Source organism: Primulina huaijiensis, chromosome 5 (assembly GCF_012295235.1).
Source record: "Primulina huaijiensis isolate GDHJ02 chromosome 5, ASM1229523v2, whole genome shotgun sequence".
NCBI classification, from domain to species: domain Eukaryota; kingdom Viridiplantae; phylum Streptophyta; class Magnoliopsida; order Lamiales; family Gesneriaceae; genus Primulina; species Primulina huaijiensis.
In genome coordinates this window covers 79,283-95,675 of record NC_133310.1, presented here as the reverse complement: position 1 = coordinate 95,675, position 16,393 = coordinate 79,283, and the positions used below count along the sequence as shown (strand labels likewise).

The 16,393-nt window shown below is 37.2% G+C and overlaps 2 protein-coding genes across 10 annotated transcripts in view; both read right to left on the bottom strand.

The window, feature by feature from the left end:
- Positions 1-442: 442 nt before the first annotated feature.
- On the bottom strand, positions 443-4,697 carry LOC140976049 (proline-rich receptor-like protein kinase PERK1). 2 transcript variants are annotated; one of them, XM_073439902.1, is made up of 8 exons: positions 4,103-4,697; positions 3,331-3,543; positions 3,035-3,243; positions 2,349-2,475; positions 1,569-1,640; positions 1,186-1,372; positions 984-1,107; positions 443-909 (listed from the first exon to the last, which is right to left on the bottom strand). In XM_073439902.1, exons 2-8 carry the CDS (start codon positions 3,479-3,481, stop codon positions 646-648), a joined length of 1,134 nt encoding a protein of 377 aa, XP_073296003.1. In that variant the 5' UTR covers positions 3,482-3,543; positions 4,103-4,697; the 3' UTR covers positions 443-645. The 2 variants fall into 2 exon arrangements, with proteins under 2 accessions (XP_073296003.1, XP_073296004.1); XM_073439903.1 differs by lacking the exon at positions 4,103-4,697 and having other exon boundaries at positions 3,331-3,563.
- Positions 4,698-5,591: 894 nt separating this feature from the next.
- The window catches only part of LOC140976048 (transportin MOS14), a 39,650-nt gene continuing 28,848 nt past the window's right edge, over positions 5,592-16,393 (bottom strand). For 5 of the 8 annotated variants that reach the window (XM_073439899.1, XM_073439897.1, XM_073439898.1 and 2 more), the window contains 8 exons: positions 12,936-13,021; positions 12,373-12,560; positions 11,862-11,954; positions 8,337-8,524; positions 8,047-8,158; positions 7,471-7,628; positions 6,984-7,100; positions 5,592-6,028 (listed from right to left, as the gene is read on the bottom strand). In XM_073439899.1, the coding sequence (XP_073296000.1) occupies positions 5,810-6,028; positions 6,984-7,100; positions 7,471-7,628; positions 8,047-8,158; positions 8,337-8,524; positions 11,862-11,954; positions 12,373-12,560; positions 12,936-13,021 (1,161 nt within the window). In that variant the 3' untranslated portion in view covers positions 5,592-5,809. Of the gene's footprint in view, positions 6,029-6,983; positions 7,371-7,470; positions 7,629-8,046; positions 8,159-8,336; positions 8,525-11,861; positions 11,955-12,372; positions 12,561-12,935; positions 13,022-16,393 lie in introns of those variants that run through there. The other 3 variants (XR_012175153.1, XR_012175155.1, XR_012175154.1) reach the window with 3 other exon arrangements.

Genomic DNA, 16,393 nt, shown 5'->3' with positions numbered 1-16,393 from the left:
CATCACCATTTGTATGGGTGAATGGTGAATTTCCATCGTGGTTGGTCAGACTTGTAATGGATGATTTTATTCAATAAAGTTACGAGTTTTACCTTCAAAAAAAAAAATATGCAAAATGTCACTAGTATTAAATAAAAAAATTTAACTTGTCAATAAACTTATCAAATTACATGTTAGTAATGTTTAGGAGTTAAGAGTCCGACACATGATATTATTGGAAAGAAAATATCATAATTCACGAGTACCAAATTATCTAACATTAAATAAAAATTAATCTAATTTCACAAAGAACAAAACCATCAAGAATTTATGCATATTCCATTGCAATTATATATTTTACATATATGTGTGGTGTGAAGACAATGAATCGACCATGTAATCCACTCTCACTATAAAACTAACAAAGACAAATCTCTGTGCAAAAAGATTCTTAAACACAGTAACGGGTAAAGAATTTAAATTTTTAAAAAATCACATTTTGTTTTTATACAATTATCAAACACCTGGATCAGCTCTTGCTCTTGATGTTATACACACACACACACACACACACACACACACACGAATACACACAAATAAATAATATGGTAATACCACAAAGCATGACAAAAAAAAACAAGCAGAAATTTTATTTATATAAATTTATTATTTGGAAGCCCTAAAAAGCTGGCTCCCGAGGGTGACAACTGGAGTTCCTTCCCCCATGATTGTTGTCAAGCTCATTTCTTTCTCAAGAATTCGATCAAGTTCTGCGACCACATTGCTCATCGCAGGACGCCTCTCGCTTGAAGGGTTCACACAGTTCACTATCAAATTTATGAACTCTTCCACTCCTTCCTTCGTAAAGCTATTACCCAATCGATGATCAATCATAGTAGATGTGGTGCCACAATCCTGATGATTTTGCACCTGACAAATAAATAATATATCCTTCCTTACATAACTATTATACCATTTTTAAAGAAAATTCAATAGAAACACACCCATTCGACCATGACATCTGAAGTTAGCAAGTCCTTGGCCACCTGCCCGCTCAATAACTCCAAAAGAAAAACCCCGAAACTGTAAACATCACTTTTCTCAGAAAATCGACCGAACTCCTTAACCCTGTACAAATAAATGAAATTATGGCCAATGACTTTCCGAGGAATTATACAAATAAATCACTAAATGCATGTGCATTACTCAGGAGCAAGGAAAATCTCATCAGCTGCAACTTCAGATGATGGGCCCGCACTATCAAATCGTCCAAGAAAATTGAGTAACCCAGCATCTGCTACTTTAGCAATGAAATTCTCATCCACAAGTACATTAAGTGTTTTGAAATCCTTGTGTATTAATCTAGGACTGAGAGAGTGGAGATGAGCTAAACCTGCATACGGTTTTAAAGGATGTGTGAGGTGCACGTTCTAAAGCATTAATGTGCAATGCTACAGAGACCAACTACAGTTTTTTGGAACCTCAATATTTGTCGTTTCTCATAATTGATATTGCTACATTTCTATGGTGAAACAAAATATACGCTACAAGGAAAGCCAAAAATGCTCACTGATTTTGCAGAGGATCACCTTTAGCAGCCCCCAGAGCTATCGATAGCCTGTGCTTGAACTCAAGCTTCTCCTGTGAAACCTGGCCAGCACCTGTCAAAGAAGAGTTGGGGAATCCAAGATACAATAAAAAAAAAAAAACTGTTTGGTAAAGAAGTAAAAGTCATCAAATAAGGGAAACGAAAGAGCAGAGCTGAATAAATGAATGGAGAAAGAAAAGCAAGAGGATACAAGTTTTGGAAATTATCGAGGGAATAAAATAGTTGAAAGGAAAGCAGGAGAAGATAACGAAAAAATGGTGGGAATTGAATAAAACAGCAAGCAAAGCAGCAGCACAATCAGGGTTCAATCAAGGAAATAAGCTAATACGAAGGAGAAACGATGACGAAGTATGAAAAAGTAAAAGAAAAAGAAGACCAGAGGATGTAGGGAACCCAGACCTGGTTTTGCAGAGGAAAGATCCCTTAGAACCAAGTTCAGTTGTAAGTGATCAGCGAAAGAAAATAGTTTTCAGATCAGGGGAAATCTGACACAATACAATTCACATTGTATTTTCCAGTCCAAGAAAAGATTAGACCGATTTTAAAAATATATTTTTTTAATAACAAACTGATGGATGGATCAAATGACTGGCAAATAAATCACCAAACGACTGGTGAATGATTTTATGGTTATCCAGCAGAGACATGATTTCTGTAGAAAAAGTAGCTGGATTATTAAAGTTAAATTTACTTGCACATGTATATGTGCACAGACACCCCAATATTGAGAGATAAGGGTAGGGAGGATGAGGTCAATTACCGTACAGGTGAATAGATACACTTCCGTTGGGTATGTACTCGTAGATAAGAATCTGCAGATTACTTTCCTGGCAATAGCCTAATAAAGTGACAAGATTTCGATGTTGAATAGATGCTATATATCGGACCTGACAAGAAAATATATCCCATAATCATCTAAGGATGGAAACTCAGAAAAATGTCTTAAAAGTTAATAGACATTATGTCTACGCATGACACGAGAAATCCAGCTTTACAAAATGCACATGTCAGGAATAGAGTTCTGATATGTTCAACAAGTTACGAACAATGTGTGTGTGCACATTATTTTCAAGAAGGGAAAATCCTAAAAGTGCGACAAAAGGACATATAAAAAATAATTTTGAAAGAGAAATCACAAAAATCTTGATGAAGAATCAAGGTGAGAAAAAGAATAAAACTCTAAGATAAAGATAATTATCAATGTTCCAAAAATGTGTCAGATTATTTAGAATCTTAAATTTTATGTACAGCATTGTCGCCAATACGGGGTGGGAAGAAAGTTACTTTATCCCTCATCTCAACTACCTTGCAAGCCAAAAGCCAAAAGAAGTGAAAAAGGTTGATAATCTCGAAAATAAGATTCCACTTCCAGGTTGTATATTAAACATGTCTTTTAAATGATATAGCACTGAATTAATTCACATTATTTTGAAAATAAAAAGATACCTCATCAATGAACTCCTGAGTAGGGCGTCCAGGTCGTCTTTTTATTGCTACAAGCATCCCATCTTGGAGCAAGCCTTTATAAACCTCCCCAAACTTTCCTTGTCCTATCAAACTTTTGTCACTGAAGTTTCTTGTTGCCAATAACAATTCCTCAATCTCGAAGCGTCTAGCATCTCGCAAAGGAAACTCAATTCCAGTAGCTCTTCCAACTGCATAGCACTTAGGATTTTATTGTCTGACCGTTTACAATGAATCCTAAGTTGCTGTGAACAGATGGATCAGAATGCAAAAGTTACCTTGAACAGATGGATCAGAAGAGCCTGTCTCAGATGTTCTTGAAACGCCACTACCATGTAACAAGCAGTACCACAAAATTATTAGCAGTATTCCCACCAATGCCACGGCTCCTGCAGCGCCTCCTAAAATTGCTGCAAGAGTCCTTGACATTTAAACTGGGATCCAGCTCAGTGTTAGGCGGTTTTATTGAGATTATAATTTGGACATGGAACCTGAAATTAAGATTATACATAAAAAAAGATTTAAGATAAAGGATTCTAATCTGGAGATAATGTGAATCAGGTTGCACTGAGGCAATCAAAAGGATTTCTTTGCTTCTGGTCGGGGTTTTACCTAGATACAATTGCAAGAATATAAACAATCAAGGAATGCATGCACTAGAATAAGAATGAAGATGATATTATACCTTAATAACATCAGGCATAGATGGTAGGACATCATTATCATGTTTCTCTTTTTTAAAAAGATTGTTTAAAGAAAAGACAAGGCTGTAAACGGATTAACTTAGCCATTTAAATTAATTCTAAGGAAACAATCCAGAGGCACATAGTACTTCCAACATTATTTATGCAAATCAAGTCAAGATTGTTGACTAACGATCATGGTGATGGGAATTGAAACAAGATTGGTCATTGAGAAATGAAATGGCAAGCAAAGCAACAGCAGAATCAGCGTTCAACCAAGCAAGAAAGCAAAATTGAGGAGAAACAACCACCAAGTAGGAAAAAGGTCAAACAAAAAAAAAAGACCAGAGGATGCGGGAACCTGTACCTGGTTTTGCAGAGGAAAGATCCCTTGGAAAGTTCAGTTGTAAGTGAACGGTGAAAGAAAAACAGTTTTCAGATCAGGAGAAATCATAAACATTCCCATCCACATTGTATTTTCCGGTCCAAGAAAAAATTAGACCAGCATGAAAATTTGATAGTAAACTCATCGATGGTGATTAAATCATGAATCTTGAAACACAATATGGTTGGACCATTGAAGCATGGTTTGATTTGTGAATTACAACTTTAAGACACGGTCATGGCATAATTAGCAATGGATTAAGAAAGAGACAGCGGGCGGACACGGAAAGCGACCTGCCGCCGACAAGGCAGCAAACTCCACCAAACCAGAATATTATACACAAATGAAATTGAGGTAGACGAAGGTTATTATAAGCTGTGCTTCGCTGTGTCGCGTTTTTATTATTGGGTTGTAAATTAGTATGAGCCCAGTTGGGAAGTAGTAGTAGAAGAAAAGAAGAAGAAGAAGAGTTGTCTCTTACTGCCAACTTGCCTCAATGATTCCTTTGCCTTTCGCACTTGGTTTTCTTGTTTCGAACAAAGAAATATGAGTTAAATCTCACTCAGATTCTAATCTTGCCAATCCGTTGACACTACACATAGATGTTCCGGATTTTATGCTATTAAAGAAACAACTACTTTGTAATTGATTTTTTCTTTTTTTACATATTTTCGAATAAATGTTGATTGTTATCTAACAAAGCGTGTTAGAAGTTTAAAATAAAACCATAAAGAAATGATATTGAAAGTTAAAGAGTCAAAAGAAAGACAAAACTTTCCGTGTCAATTTTGATTTAATCCGGAATCATACAATTCCAAAATTGCCAGTTGCAATACTAAAAAATGAATATACAGTAAAATTGCTCATACTAATTCATAATTCTTACTAAATGAACGAGCAGTTAAATAGTTTGGAATGGGTTCTGTGGTTACTATAAGCTTATCGTGGCAGAGCTAAGCCTGCATTAGACGTAAACAGCATTTTAGCTTTGATGAATTTCGCATCCAAGCCACTGGATCCTCGTTTGTACCTTCATTTACCACTTACTATATTCCACATAGATACTCGCTCTATCAATAATGTTCCCAGTTGTGAAGAGATTATTCGTTATCATATTCTCATAAATTATTATTAATAATAATAGCACGAAGTATAATTATTTCATAAGTTGGCCGGTCCGAGTGCACACAGTTTTCAATAATACACCAAGAATAGAATGGGGACAGCCTATATATATATTTATTTATTTGATTTAATTAACCAGAGTCTATTCCTGAATCTCTTCCAACTTCTTTGTTCATCAACTCTACTTCCCCCCCTCTATATTAAAACGTGTCTTGCATATCTTTCTCCATTTACCAACAAAAATAAATCCATGTTCCTACACGTCATCCATACTTTCCACGTAAACGATCCTAGGTATTCTACTTCATTTCTTTTAATGTACCTTGTTTAGTGTACACACTAACCATATAATAATACAAAATTGATTAACTTAAGCTACAACCGTGATTATGTACAAAGCTGCGCCAGCTTTTAGCCAGTTTGCGGTGAGGCTCAACCTCAATAATTTGACCCACGATGAGAGATTGCAGTATCCACCAGACTTGGTATAAATCAAACCTGATGGCAGAAGCCTGTTCATGCTGCTGGTTAAATGCAGTGGTTGACGTCAAATAATTAAAAATATCAAGTCGAATTTGGAATATAACGATGATTATCAGCGAATTCTCTTATTAATCGCTTTAAAAGTCTGCACCCTTTCCCTTGCATGTGCCCATGGCTAATTTCTCCACTTCGCCTGCTCACAAGATAATCTGATGCTGCAGCCTGGAAGGCCTTCATCCAAATTGGAATTAAAGATTCAAGTTCACCTTGTTTCAGGTACTCAGCCGGCACCGTCTGCAACTAAAATGCCAAAACAGATCAAAACTAGCAACCAAAAAGTGCAAACTGATTCTAAACTACTCACATCTTAAAATGGTTTGTAACTAGCAAACAAAGTCATTTATGAAAAGAACGATGAAGATAACCCCCATGATGAAAACCAAATTCATAAAATCAGAATCAAGCAATATCCTGTTTAGTAACATGTAATCTTAATGATGAGAAAGTATTGTGCCTTTCTATGAGTCAAAAGGTCGTCCCCCAAAAGAAAAATTCTACATACCATGTTGTTTTATTCGATGATTTAATGTTTCATCTAGGTCTTTGACTATGATTAAAAACATTTGAGTTAAATCAATTGATTCTTCATGCCCGGTCAGAACTTCCATTTGAATTTCTAGACATTCCTGGTGTCTCCTTAGGGTCTGTATTATGGGAGAATAATTACAATATGAGCACATCAGCATATGGCCCTTGAAGAGCTCAAGCTAGAAATGTAAATACCAAGACTATTTTGTAATGTGCTTTGTACCCTAGAATGTTATTCAAGAAATATTCCCAGACAATAGAAAGGTGCAACTGTCCTCGTATTTTTCTACGGATCAGCTTACAAACTCATTATGATGGCAAGTTACGACCATTTTGCTATATCCAACCTCAGTTGTTTATGGTTTATATTTCCTTTTTTGTTTGATTTTCCACCAGTTTTCTTTCACAATATTTTACGTTTTAAAGAACAGAGGCTTCTTGGGCCCTCCAACGTAATGGAGAAAGTCACATTAACTAAAACACCTTGACTGAGCTAAGATCTGGGCTAGTAACTTGAATGAGCACACTGCAACTAAGAAGGAACTAATTCAATGAGGAAAGTATTAAAGTTGATTGATAAACATACTACATTCTCAAAGCAGTTTCAAAACTTTAACCAGCACGCCAAAAATAAAGTAACATAATGTTAGAGAGAGAGAATACTAACAGCAGAGTGTAGCCATCCCTGGAAATATTTCCAGTGAAGAATAGAATTCCACTTTGTTCTTTCACTTAAACTGCACATTGCAGCAAATTGCTGAAGGATTGTTGTGGATTTATGAACCTGCAACAAGTTGCACACACAAAATCGACCCAACACATTATATAGTTTCTCAGTTCAGCTTCATCTTTTCAGAGAAGTTGTGGACATCCTAAACATCCTTTGGTGACAACAGTGGTGCCTCAAAACATAAAGGCATTGGAACGAAAGCTACAGTTTCTATGACACGTGCAAGATAGCTTACTTGTTAACCTAGCAAAGTTGCTAATAAGGTCAACGGTTTTCTGTAGATGTTCAAGTGACACTTGAACATCAATTTGAATCTAGCATCATCTACATGAACAAGAGATCAGGGGAGTTTAGGTGGGTAACTCTAAACAACGAATCCTGAACCGCATGTATCAACATCAAGAATTTAGGATGCCGTGTTTACCCTTGACATTGCAGAAACACCAAGTAGAGCATACACCAGATTTGAGACAAGACCCTCTCCATTGATTGATATGACCCTTACCACCATATCTTGCACAGATCTTTCTGGCGTCAGAGCCATAGGTTCCAGCAAAAACATAAGTCCAACCTCCAAGAAGCCTGAAATGCTCACAAATAAGTTAGTGATCGAGTTATACAGTAGCATCATTTAAGTCAATCTTATATGAAGCCAAAGAACAAAAGTAGGATAAAATTCAATAAAATGAATGTCGGGGCCCAGGGGCCTTCACTTTGGCACAGTATGAGAATGGACTTACTTCTGTCTCAGAAGCATATATTTGAAGGATTGAACTGCTAAAAATGATCCACTAGGAATCTACTAAAACTGAAGCGTACGACCCAATGAAGACATAGAGTGATAAAAATTTAGAGTAAACGGGTTTTTACATAGAAGACTGTGATGGTTGCAGATTCTGATCTAATCTTGACTGAGGGTGCAGGTACTTTTATTGGCCTTCTTCAGCCGAGGTACCGCGAAGAAACATAATTAGAAATACGAGAAAAATTGTGGCCTTACAGGATATGTATGACATTGCTGATAGTGCTGCACCACGATGCACAGCTGTACAACATATACCCGCCTTCTGCAAGGACACCTCAAAAAGAGAACCAGAGGCAGCTATTACTTCCTGAAATGTACATTAAAGTTCGCATTAGTTGTTCACATACAAATTAAATAGGAAAAGTGGCAAGTAGGAAAAAGAAACAAAATCTACATATGACTAGTGCAGCAGGACAATGATAACAGTTGTTTACGTGGCAGTGATAGATGATAGAAAACATTTCGAAAACAGGATGAAATGCCACCTTTGGACAGCAACGCAGAAATGAAGATGCAAAACTTGCGTAAGCTTCAACAAGATCAGGCTCTTGATCACATATATATGAAGAAGTAAAAGCCATTATTGACGTTGAACCCGTAAATCTTTCAAAAGTACGAACGAACAAGGGTCCATATTCCTCCTTACTGCCAAATTCTTCAACAACAACAGAAGCTGAAAAAAATAATGATGTCGAAAGAAAGAGAGAATGAGTAACAGATGACTAAGAAAGACGAATGAGACAATCGCAGTGCAATATCCAACAAGACCATGTACGGGGTAGGAAATAAATACTACAACAGCTAAAGCAATGAAGAAATATTGATTAAATAATGAGAAGCCTGTAATACTTCTAGGACAGATTAAGAACAATCTCTATTTTACTATACACAGGAAGAGACAAAAAAATGGTACTTGATTTTAAAAGGGCTCCACACGCAGACTCAAGGAAGCATATGGCATTGAGACCAGGAAAACTCCACTTTTTGTATTTCATTACTTTCTTGAATGAATAATTGAGATACAAGGGCTGAAATCAAACACACTAGGAGTCCTTCAATGATAATTATTTATCCCAGATCAATCCCTAATTTTAGGAAACAGATAGTAGAAAATAATAGAAGATATACAATATCCTTATTTTCTGAATATTTACATATTCCTATATATTATACTCTTCTTCAATGGTCGCGATCCATTCAATAGATAATTCGTGGTATGGGAAAGATGGGATATCTTGATGGTTCCATCACCTAGCCAAAAATTGATAATCCCTTGTACTCAGATTGGGATGCTCAGAACTTGATGGTGATGGCTTGGCTAATACACACTCCACGGAAGACAAGATTTGAGAAATGTATCTGTTCTACTCAACCGCCAAAGGAATCTGGAATGCTGTGAATCTTGCACGTTCAGATCTGGACAATTCATCTCAAATGTTAGAGCTACGAAATAGAGTGTGCACTCTCTGACAAGGTGATCTCGACATGACTCGATATTTTAATTCCTTGACTAAGGTATGGCAGGAATGATATTTTTTCAGCACCTGCATGCTGAGGATGCTGCCATGTACAGGAAGACGGTGGAAAAATATCGCATTTATGATTTTCTTGGTGGTCTTAATAAGTATTTAGATGATGTTCCAGGAAGACTTGCCGGGATGAAACCACTACCATCTATTGAAGAGGCCTTCGAAGCAGTTCGACATGAGGAAACTCGCAAACGAGTTATGCAAAGAAATTCATCAACTTTTGTCCCAGAAAATTCAGCCTTGGCTGTTCGTGGTTTTGAAACTTGAAAAAAGGCGCAGTTGTGGTGTGAATGCTGTAAAAACCTGAATCATAGTGACAAGAACTGTTGGGAGATTCATGGTAAAACAGCGAATTGGTACCAAGAAATGTAAGAGGGCGAGGGACAAAAGGCCTGAAACTAGTCAAGAGACGGATGCACCACTGAAAATCATGAACGGGTTTCTTTTCCTTCACATTTAAATCGTGCCTCAAAACCCTTTGTGTTGATTCATGGTGACATTTGGGGTTCCTCACGTGTTCAATCTCTCACCAACAAACGGCTGTTTATTACTTTTATTGATGACCTGCCGGAATGTGTTGGGTCTATCTTTTGCAAAATAAATTTGATACAGAAAATACGAGCTGCTAGCTAGGGATTTGTAAAGAATTCATCTCTGGGAGTGATTTGTTCTTCTCTTTTGCAATTTAAATTCAGTTAGTAAATTGTGGTCGTAACAGTGGTCCAACCTGCCGGATTTCTTAGAGGGGAAGAAGATAGCGACCACAGATTTTGACGTGAGGGTTGACGGATTGGAGAAAAGGTGCTGAAATTAGCAGAGGATATGAATTACATAGAGCTGACCTTACAAAATCATGCGAATTCAATCAGCCAGTCAGTGAAATCGATCGGCAATTCAGTGAAGGAATGGGTAGACTTCAAGAGGTGGCTGGAGTAGCAACTTTGGCGGGAAAAGGGGTAGAAGTTGGAGAGAAGCTCGATATCCAGATGCTTGACAATGTGGAAGAGAAAACAAACAAACAAGTTGTCGAGAAGAGCAGTTCGCTTATCAAAAAGCAGTTGCAAGGTTATGAGGGATCAGAGAAGGGGTTAGGAGCAGTCGAATGCACTGACCTCGAACAGGTTGCAGGAGAAAAATAAAACCGCGGATCTCAGACGTGGATTGGATGAGAAGAAACAGGTTCTAAGGACAGTGAATTTACCAAGATCTGTTGTGTTAGATCCGATCGAATGGAAGTGCTAAACCGAACAATTTCTTGAGCAAAATCCAAGGGTTACAGTTAGATGCAGACGGAAGAAATTCATCGGTGAGAAGGAACCCACCATCAATTGGTTCCGATGGGTTATAAAGAAAGCCCCGGACAAGGCGATAAGTTCAAGGTTCCGGCGGGTTAAAAAGAAAGCACCATATAAAGGGATGCATCCTGCGCTATTGCACATGATGGATTGAGAGACATGGGTTTCACTGAGTGGGTGAGTGGGCTGTGGAGGGAGAAAACTACACGGGCTATGATTTTCTACAGCCCATAGTTGACAATTCTGACGGTGGATCCCTCCTCTAAACATGGCCCTCTCCGATACTAGAGGTGAGCATTCGGTCTCAAACCGAATTGTCAAAAACCGAATAAACCAATTTTTTTAAATAAACCAAACTGATCGAATTTTTCCTTAAAACAAACCAATCAAAATAAATATCAGTTATTTCGATCAGTAACCAAATTAACCGATGTTTCAAAAGTAACTGAAAAAAAAATGGCAGAGTGATTTCTTGAGTATATCAAGAAAAGCCAAAAACAACTTTTTCAGTAATTGATTAAATAAACAAACTTGGCACCACTCACATTCACAACCCATCAGCAGCAAAGAAAATAATTTCAGGAACAAAATTTGAGTTGAAAGAGCTAGGATGAACTTTGCGAAAGTTGTGTACACAAAAGACAAATGAATCTAAAGGACACCATCTTTTATTTTCCAAATTGTCCTTGCACCAATTTTTTTCCTCAAAATTGCCATGGTAACTTACTTCAATGTTACTCTTATTAAATTGCGGTACGACCCCTCACTCATTTCTATCAATTATTATTAAATTAAACATAAAATTAATAATTTAATAAAATTTAAAACATCTCATGTAAATTATGATTATAATTTTACACACGCGTTGCATAATTTACTTGCACTTATAAAAAATGAGCGCACCCTAAAATTGTTAGCAACTTGCAGCTGAAAGCAGGTTTAAAACATCTTAACAAATAAGGTTGGGTATATTCTTTTCTTCCTAGGTGATACTTGCGCAAAGTTGGACATGGAAATTTGATCCAAGAAACTATATCAGCACCAAATGAAAATTTTCGAAAAAAATAACTTAATCTATGCAGAATTCAGTCATCTGAATTCTGAACATGTTTCATACAAGAAAAAATGTGTATCTTCAATATGATTTTGAATTGAAAACACCAAGACAATTATCGTAAAGTTGCACCTGTTCTCAAGTAGCATTCATGACTTTGGAATGACATGAAATTCGTTGACAGACAATCGAGGACCTTTGGCAAGAGTGTCACAAAGTGCTGACCTGCGAAGAACCAACTCTTGGGTGATCAAGCAAGCAATAATACTGTCAGATGGCAGAGAAACCTAAGTTTCAAAACACCAAGAAGTGAGTAAAAGCACAATACAAGCAAGGAAAACGAAGAACCGCCTGGTATAAAATGGTTTTCTGAGGAAAAACAGAGCCATTAACTACTAAAGGCAACAAAAGGTAAGGATTTTTTTAGGAATCAAAGACTCAATCTTTCACTCCAATATTTTGATTTCAATGTTCTTAAAGAAGCTATATTTTCATCTTCTATACATCAGCAAATATTGATGCATGTAGAGTAATAGGCAATCAATTGTGGACTAGGGTTTCCTGAGCAATGACCATCATGAGGTTGAGAGTCACAAAAGGTTTTTAGTTTGACACCTGGTTCTACCAGGATAAATCATGGAACCTGATGCCTGAATTGCATGTGCAAGGGCCCTGCAGGCAGCTGCAGACAAACTCGCGTTCTCAACATGTTCTGACATAAAGATCTTCTCGAGCATCGGCCAGAACACCTCAAGCAAAGCAACGAGAGACCCATCTGGACCAAGATCAGTAGATAACCGTGTTCCAAAATGTTTAAATACAGTTCCAATCCTGTAATAAATCAGTCAGTGATTAAGGTAAGTGGAGCATAATATATTCTGAAATCTCTACAAGGGCACAACATAACCCTAGGCAACAAAACTATGTTGTGAAACCCCAAAACAGAAGCACATCAAACAACTAAAGGAACCGGTGGTAGGCACTGAGCTAGGAATTGTGCACATAAGAATTGAACTACGTTGAACGACTCGACAGAAGCACTAAAAGCACACACGGTCCATCCAGATCTTTCACTCACAAAATAGTCCCCAACAGAGAATTCACAATTCCAAATATTGAAGTCACCACCTCACAATAACTCATAGGGTAAGCAAAAAGCCACAAAATGCAAACCCACGAACAAATATAAACAAAGAGAGATCAAACCTATATAGCCCTCTTCTGGCAGAGCTGATTAATTCAGTATAAGTAGATGGATTTTTCCTCGAAAACAGTCCATGACCTTCATCAATCTGAATCAAATTTTAGATTGTTCAGTAAGTTCACATTTACGAGCATTGGAAAACGAAAATGACATCTAATAATGATAGTTCTAATACTGATTGGTTAGTTTCTTCATAGAGGGAAAATAGCATAAATTGCTATATAAACTACAAAAGAATGATCTTATTGGGGAAAGGAAGGGATGATTAGAAAACATCCACACAGCAGAGTATACAACCATAATTCACTTTCTGTGCAGAGATGAAATCCTACTGATTCTGCCTCACAAAAATCACTAAACGAGACCAGTGTCCATAATTCAGTCGTTTTTAAGTGAGTTTAGAGATAAGCTGTCGATGTGGTGAAGGGTTACGAGGTTATAGGATTTGCACAGAAGTACTGTACTACAGCAGCAAGAATTCACACAGAAATAAAAACAAAAAATAGAGAATCAATCAACTCAGCACTCTTGTGTCTAATAAATGAATGATTCACTATATTAAATTTTTTAAGAGTTTTGGGATTACGGTACAGTGCGAGCACTCAAATGACAATAAGAAAACCAGTCTCCTCAATGCCCCTATCTAAGTTAGCTCTCAAAGTAATAAATTTCTTATAATCTCAATCATCCCTCATTTATTCCTTCCTGCTCCCCGTGTAACCAAACATTGCCCTTAATTTTCCATGTGAACTCTGGGACTTCTCTATTAAAATTTGTAGATTGGGCCTTTCTCTTGGGCTAGTGAGGTCATTTCAACTGTTCATGGACCTGGACTGGATCCTTCCCCATCAGCTTAAACCTTGTCCCGATGGCTAAATTCTGGAAATTGCATGACAATTTCACTCTCATCTTCCCAGGCAGCTTCTTCTTTTGGTCTACCTTCCGACCAAATCATAACTTGGTTGATTCCCTCCTCACCTTTTTGCACCATCCATGGGGCCAAGACTTGTTTTGGCACATGTGAAGCATCCGATTATGCTTCAACATCATTGGGCAATTGTGATTCAGCTTCAAAACCTTTGCTGTATTCAGTCAAGAGGCGTGGAAAACAGGGTGACTTCGAGGTTTTCAGTTGAGAGGCGTGAAAAACAGGGTAATTTCGAGAGTCCACAGGTAATTTTAGCTTGGAAACCATTGAGCCAACTTGTTGTAACACTTAAAATGAACCAAGCCACTCTCTGTCACTGCTGAGGATGCAACTTAACAAGCATATGTCCCCACACTCTGAATGATATGAGTAGATTGAAATCTCACTCATCGTGTCAACTCATCAATACAACAAATCCCAATCAAATCAATATGAAAAGAAATGACAGACATTTGAGGAGAAATAAATTCTCTTATTTTTCATACTTTAAGTCATGAATTAGTACACTTTATATAGATCAAAGGAATAAAATCAAATCCCAATAAATCTGGGAAATATCCTATCATACCAATGATATAGGATCCAAGTTTAAAATTGAGCCAATCAAATTTTATCTACTCGACATTCCTCCTCAAGTTGGTGCGAAAAATCCATCATCCCCAACTTCCTCACTTGTTCTTCAAAGGTTTGTTTCAATAAGCCCTTCGTTAGGATATCTGCAACTTGTAATAGGCTTGGAACTAATGGAATACTAATAACTCTGTCTTCAACTTTCTTTTTTATGAAATGCTTGTCAATTTCGATATGCTTATTTCTCTCATGAAGAACTGGATTGTTAACAATGATAATGGCCGCTTTGTTGTCACAATACAGCTTGATGGGAAACTTCAGAATCATTTCTAGATCCTTCATGACTCGTTTAAGTCACAATATTTCACATACTCCTTGTGATAGATCTGAATTCTGCCTCTGCATTGCTTCTTGCAACTATTCTTTGTTTTTTGCTTCTCCATGTTACCAAGTTGCCCACACAAATGTGCAATAATCAGATGTTGATCTTAATCAGTGACTGATCCTGCACAATCAGCATATGTAGATACTTCATTCAACTTGTTTCTCAGTTTTTTCAAAGAGCAATTCCTTCCCCGGAGTTCCCTTCATATATCTAAGAATTTGATATACAACTTGAAGGTGTTCTACAGTTTCAGTCCATAGAGTGATTTATTTAGCCTGCACACCTTTGGTTTAAACTGATCGGTAAATCCAGGTGTTGGTTCCATGTACACTTCTTCTTATAGATCACCATTTAGAAAGGCGTTCTTCACATCTAGTTGATTTAGCGGTCGATCAAGGTTAGCAGCAACAGAGAGAATAACTCGAACTGTATTGAGTTTGGCCACTGGAGAAAAAGTTTTCGTGTGGTCAACTCCATGTGTTTGGGTGACGCTTTTGGCAACCAACTGTGCTTTATATCGTTCCAGAGATCCATCGGAATTGTATTTTGGGGAAAATACCCACTTACACCCTATAACAGATTTCCCAATTGGTAGATCAACCTTCTCCGAGGTAGAGTTTTTTTCCAGAGCTCTCCTTATAAACTGCCTCTCTCCATTCAGGGATCTCTAGAGCCTCTTCTACACTATTAGGAATACTAATGGCATCTAACTAAGAGACAAACGAAATGATGCAAAAGAGATATCCTAATTGTTCTCTTTGTCCCAACTGGTGTGTGTTGTGTTGTAAGCATGTGGAAACACAAGATCATTTGTTTATTCATTGCAAGTTCACTCATGTGTTGTGGGCTAGGGCTTTGAAAGGAATGGGACTGGTTTGGGTTGTGCCGAAGACAACCCAAGATTTGTTTTCTACGGATCTGGGGCATATGCTTGGCAAAAGAGGTAAAATTTTCTGGAAAGTGGTGATCCATGGAATTACTTGGGCGGTTTGGTTGAAGAGAAATAGAAGAATTTTTGAAGAAGTGGAAGAAACCAAGGAAGAATGCTGGGAAAGAATCAGGTTCACAATAGCAAACTGGATTCGAGCGGATAAAAACTTTCAGGGATTGTCTACATTTGATATTTTTAAAGATTGATCATATGTTTATTGTTAAATTAACTAGTCGGCAGTGGATCACTAGTCCACTTCTTGTTCTGTAAAATTCACATATTAATAATATTGTTATGTTTCTTATCAAAAAAAAGAGACAAACGAACGATAGGAGGATGACAATTTTTTAAAAGAGACAAAGTTGGGATTGGGTGTTTTGTGCATGATCGAGTACCTTTTCTCAGGGCAATGGGAAGATCAATGTTGTTTTCAAGAGTGGTCGAGGCATCATTCTGAGTTTCAAGATCAAGCCCACGAGTTGACTCATGGCATTGTTGAATGACAAGGTCTCCCCCTTTCTTTGCTCACATGTCTCCACTGTAATGTCGGATTGATTAAAATTTGAAATTTCATAGTTTCCAGTTCTATATTAAAATCAGACTCGGTTAAGTGGTCATATTCACTATCTCTAAACTCCCCCAGAAT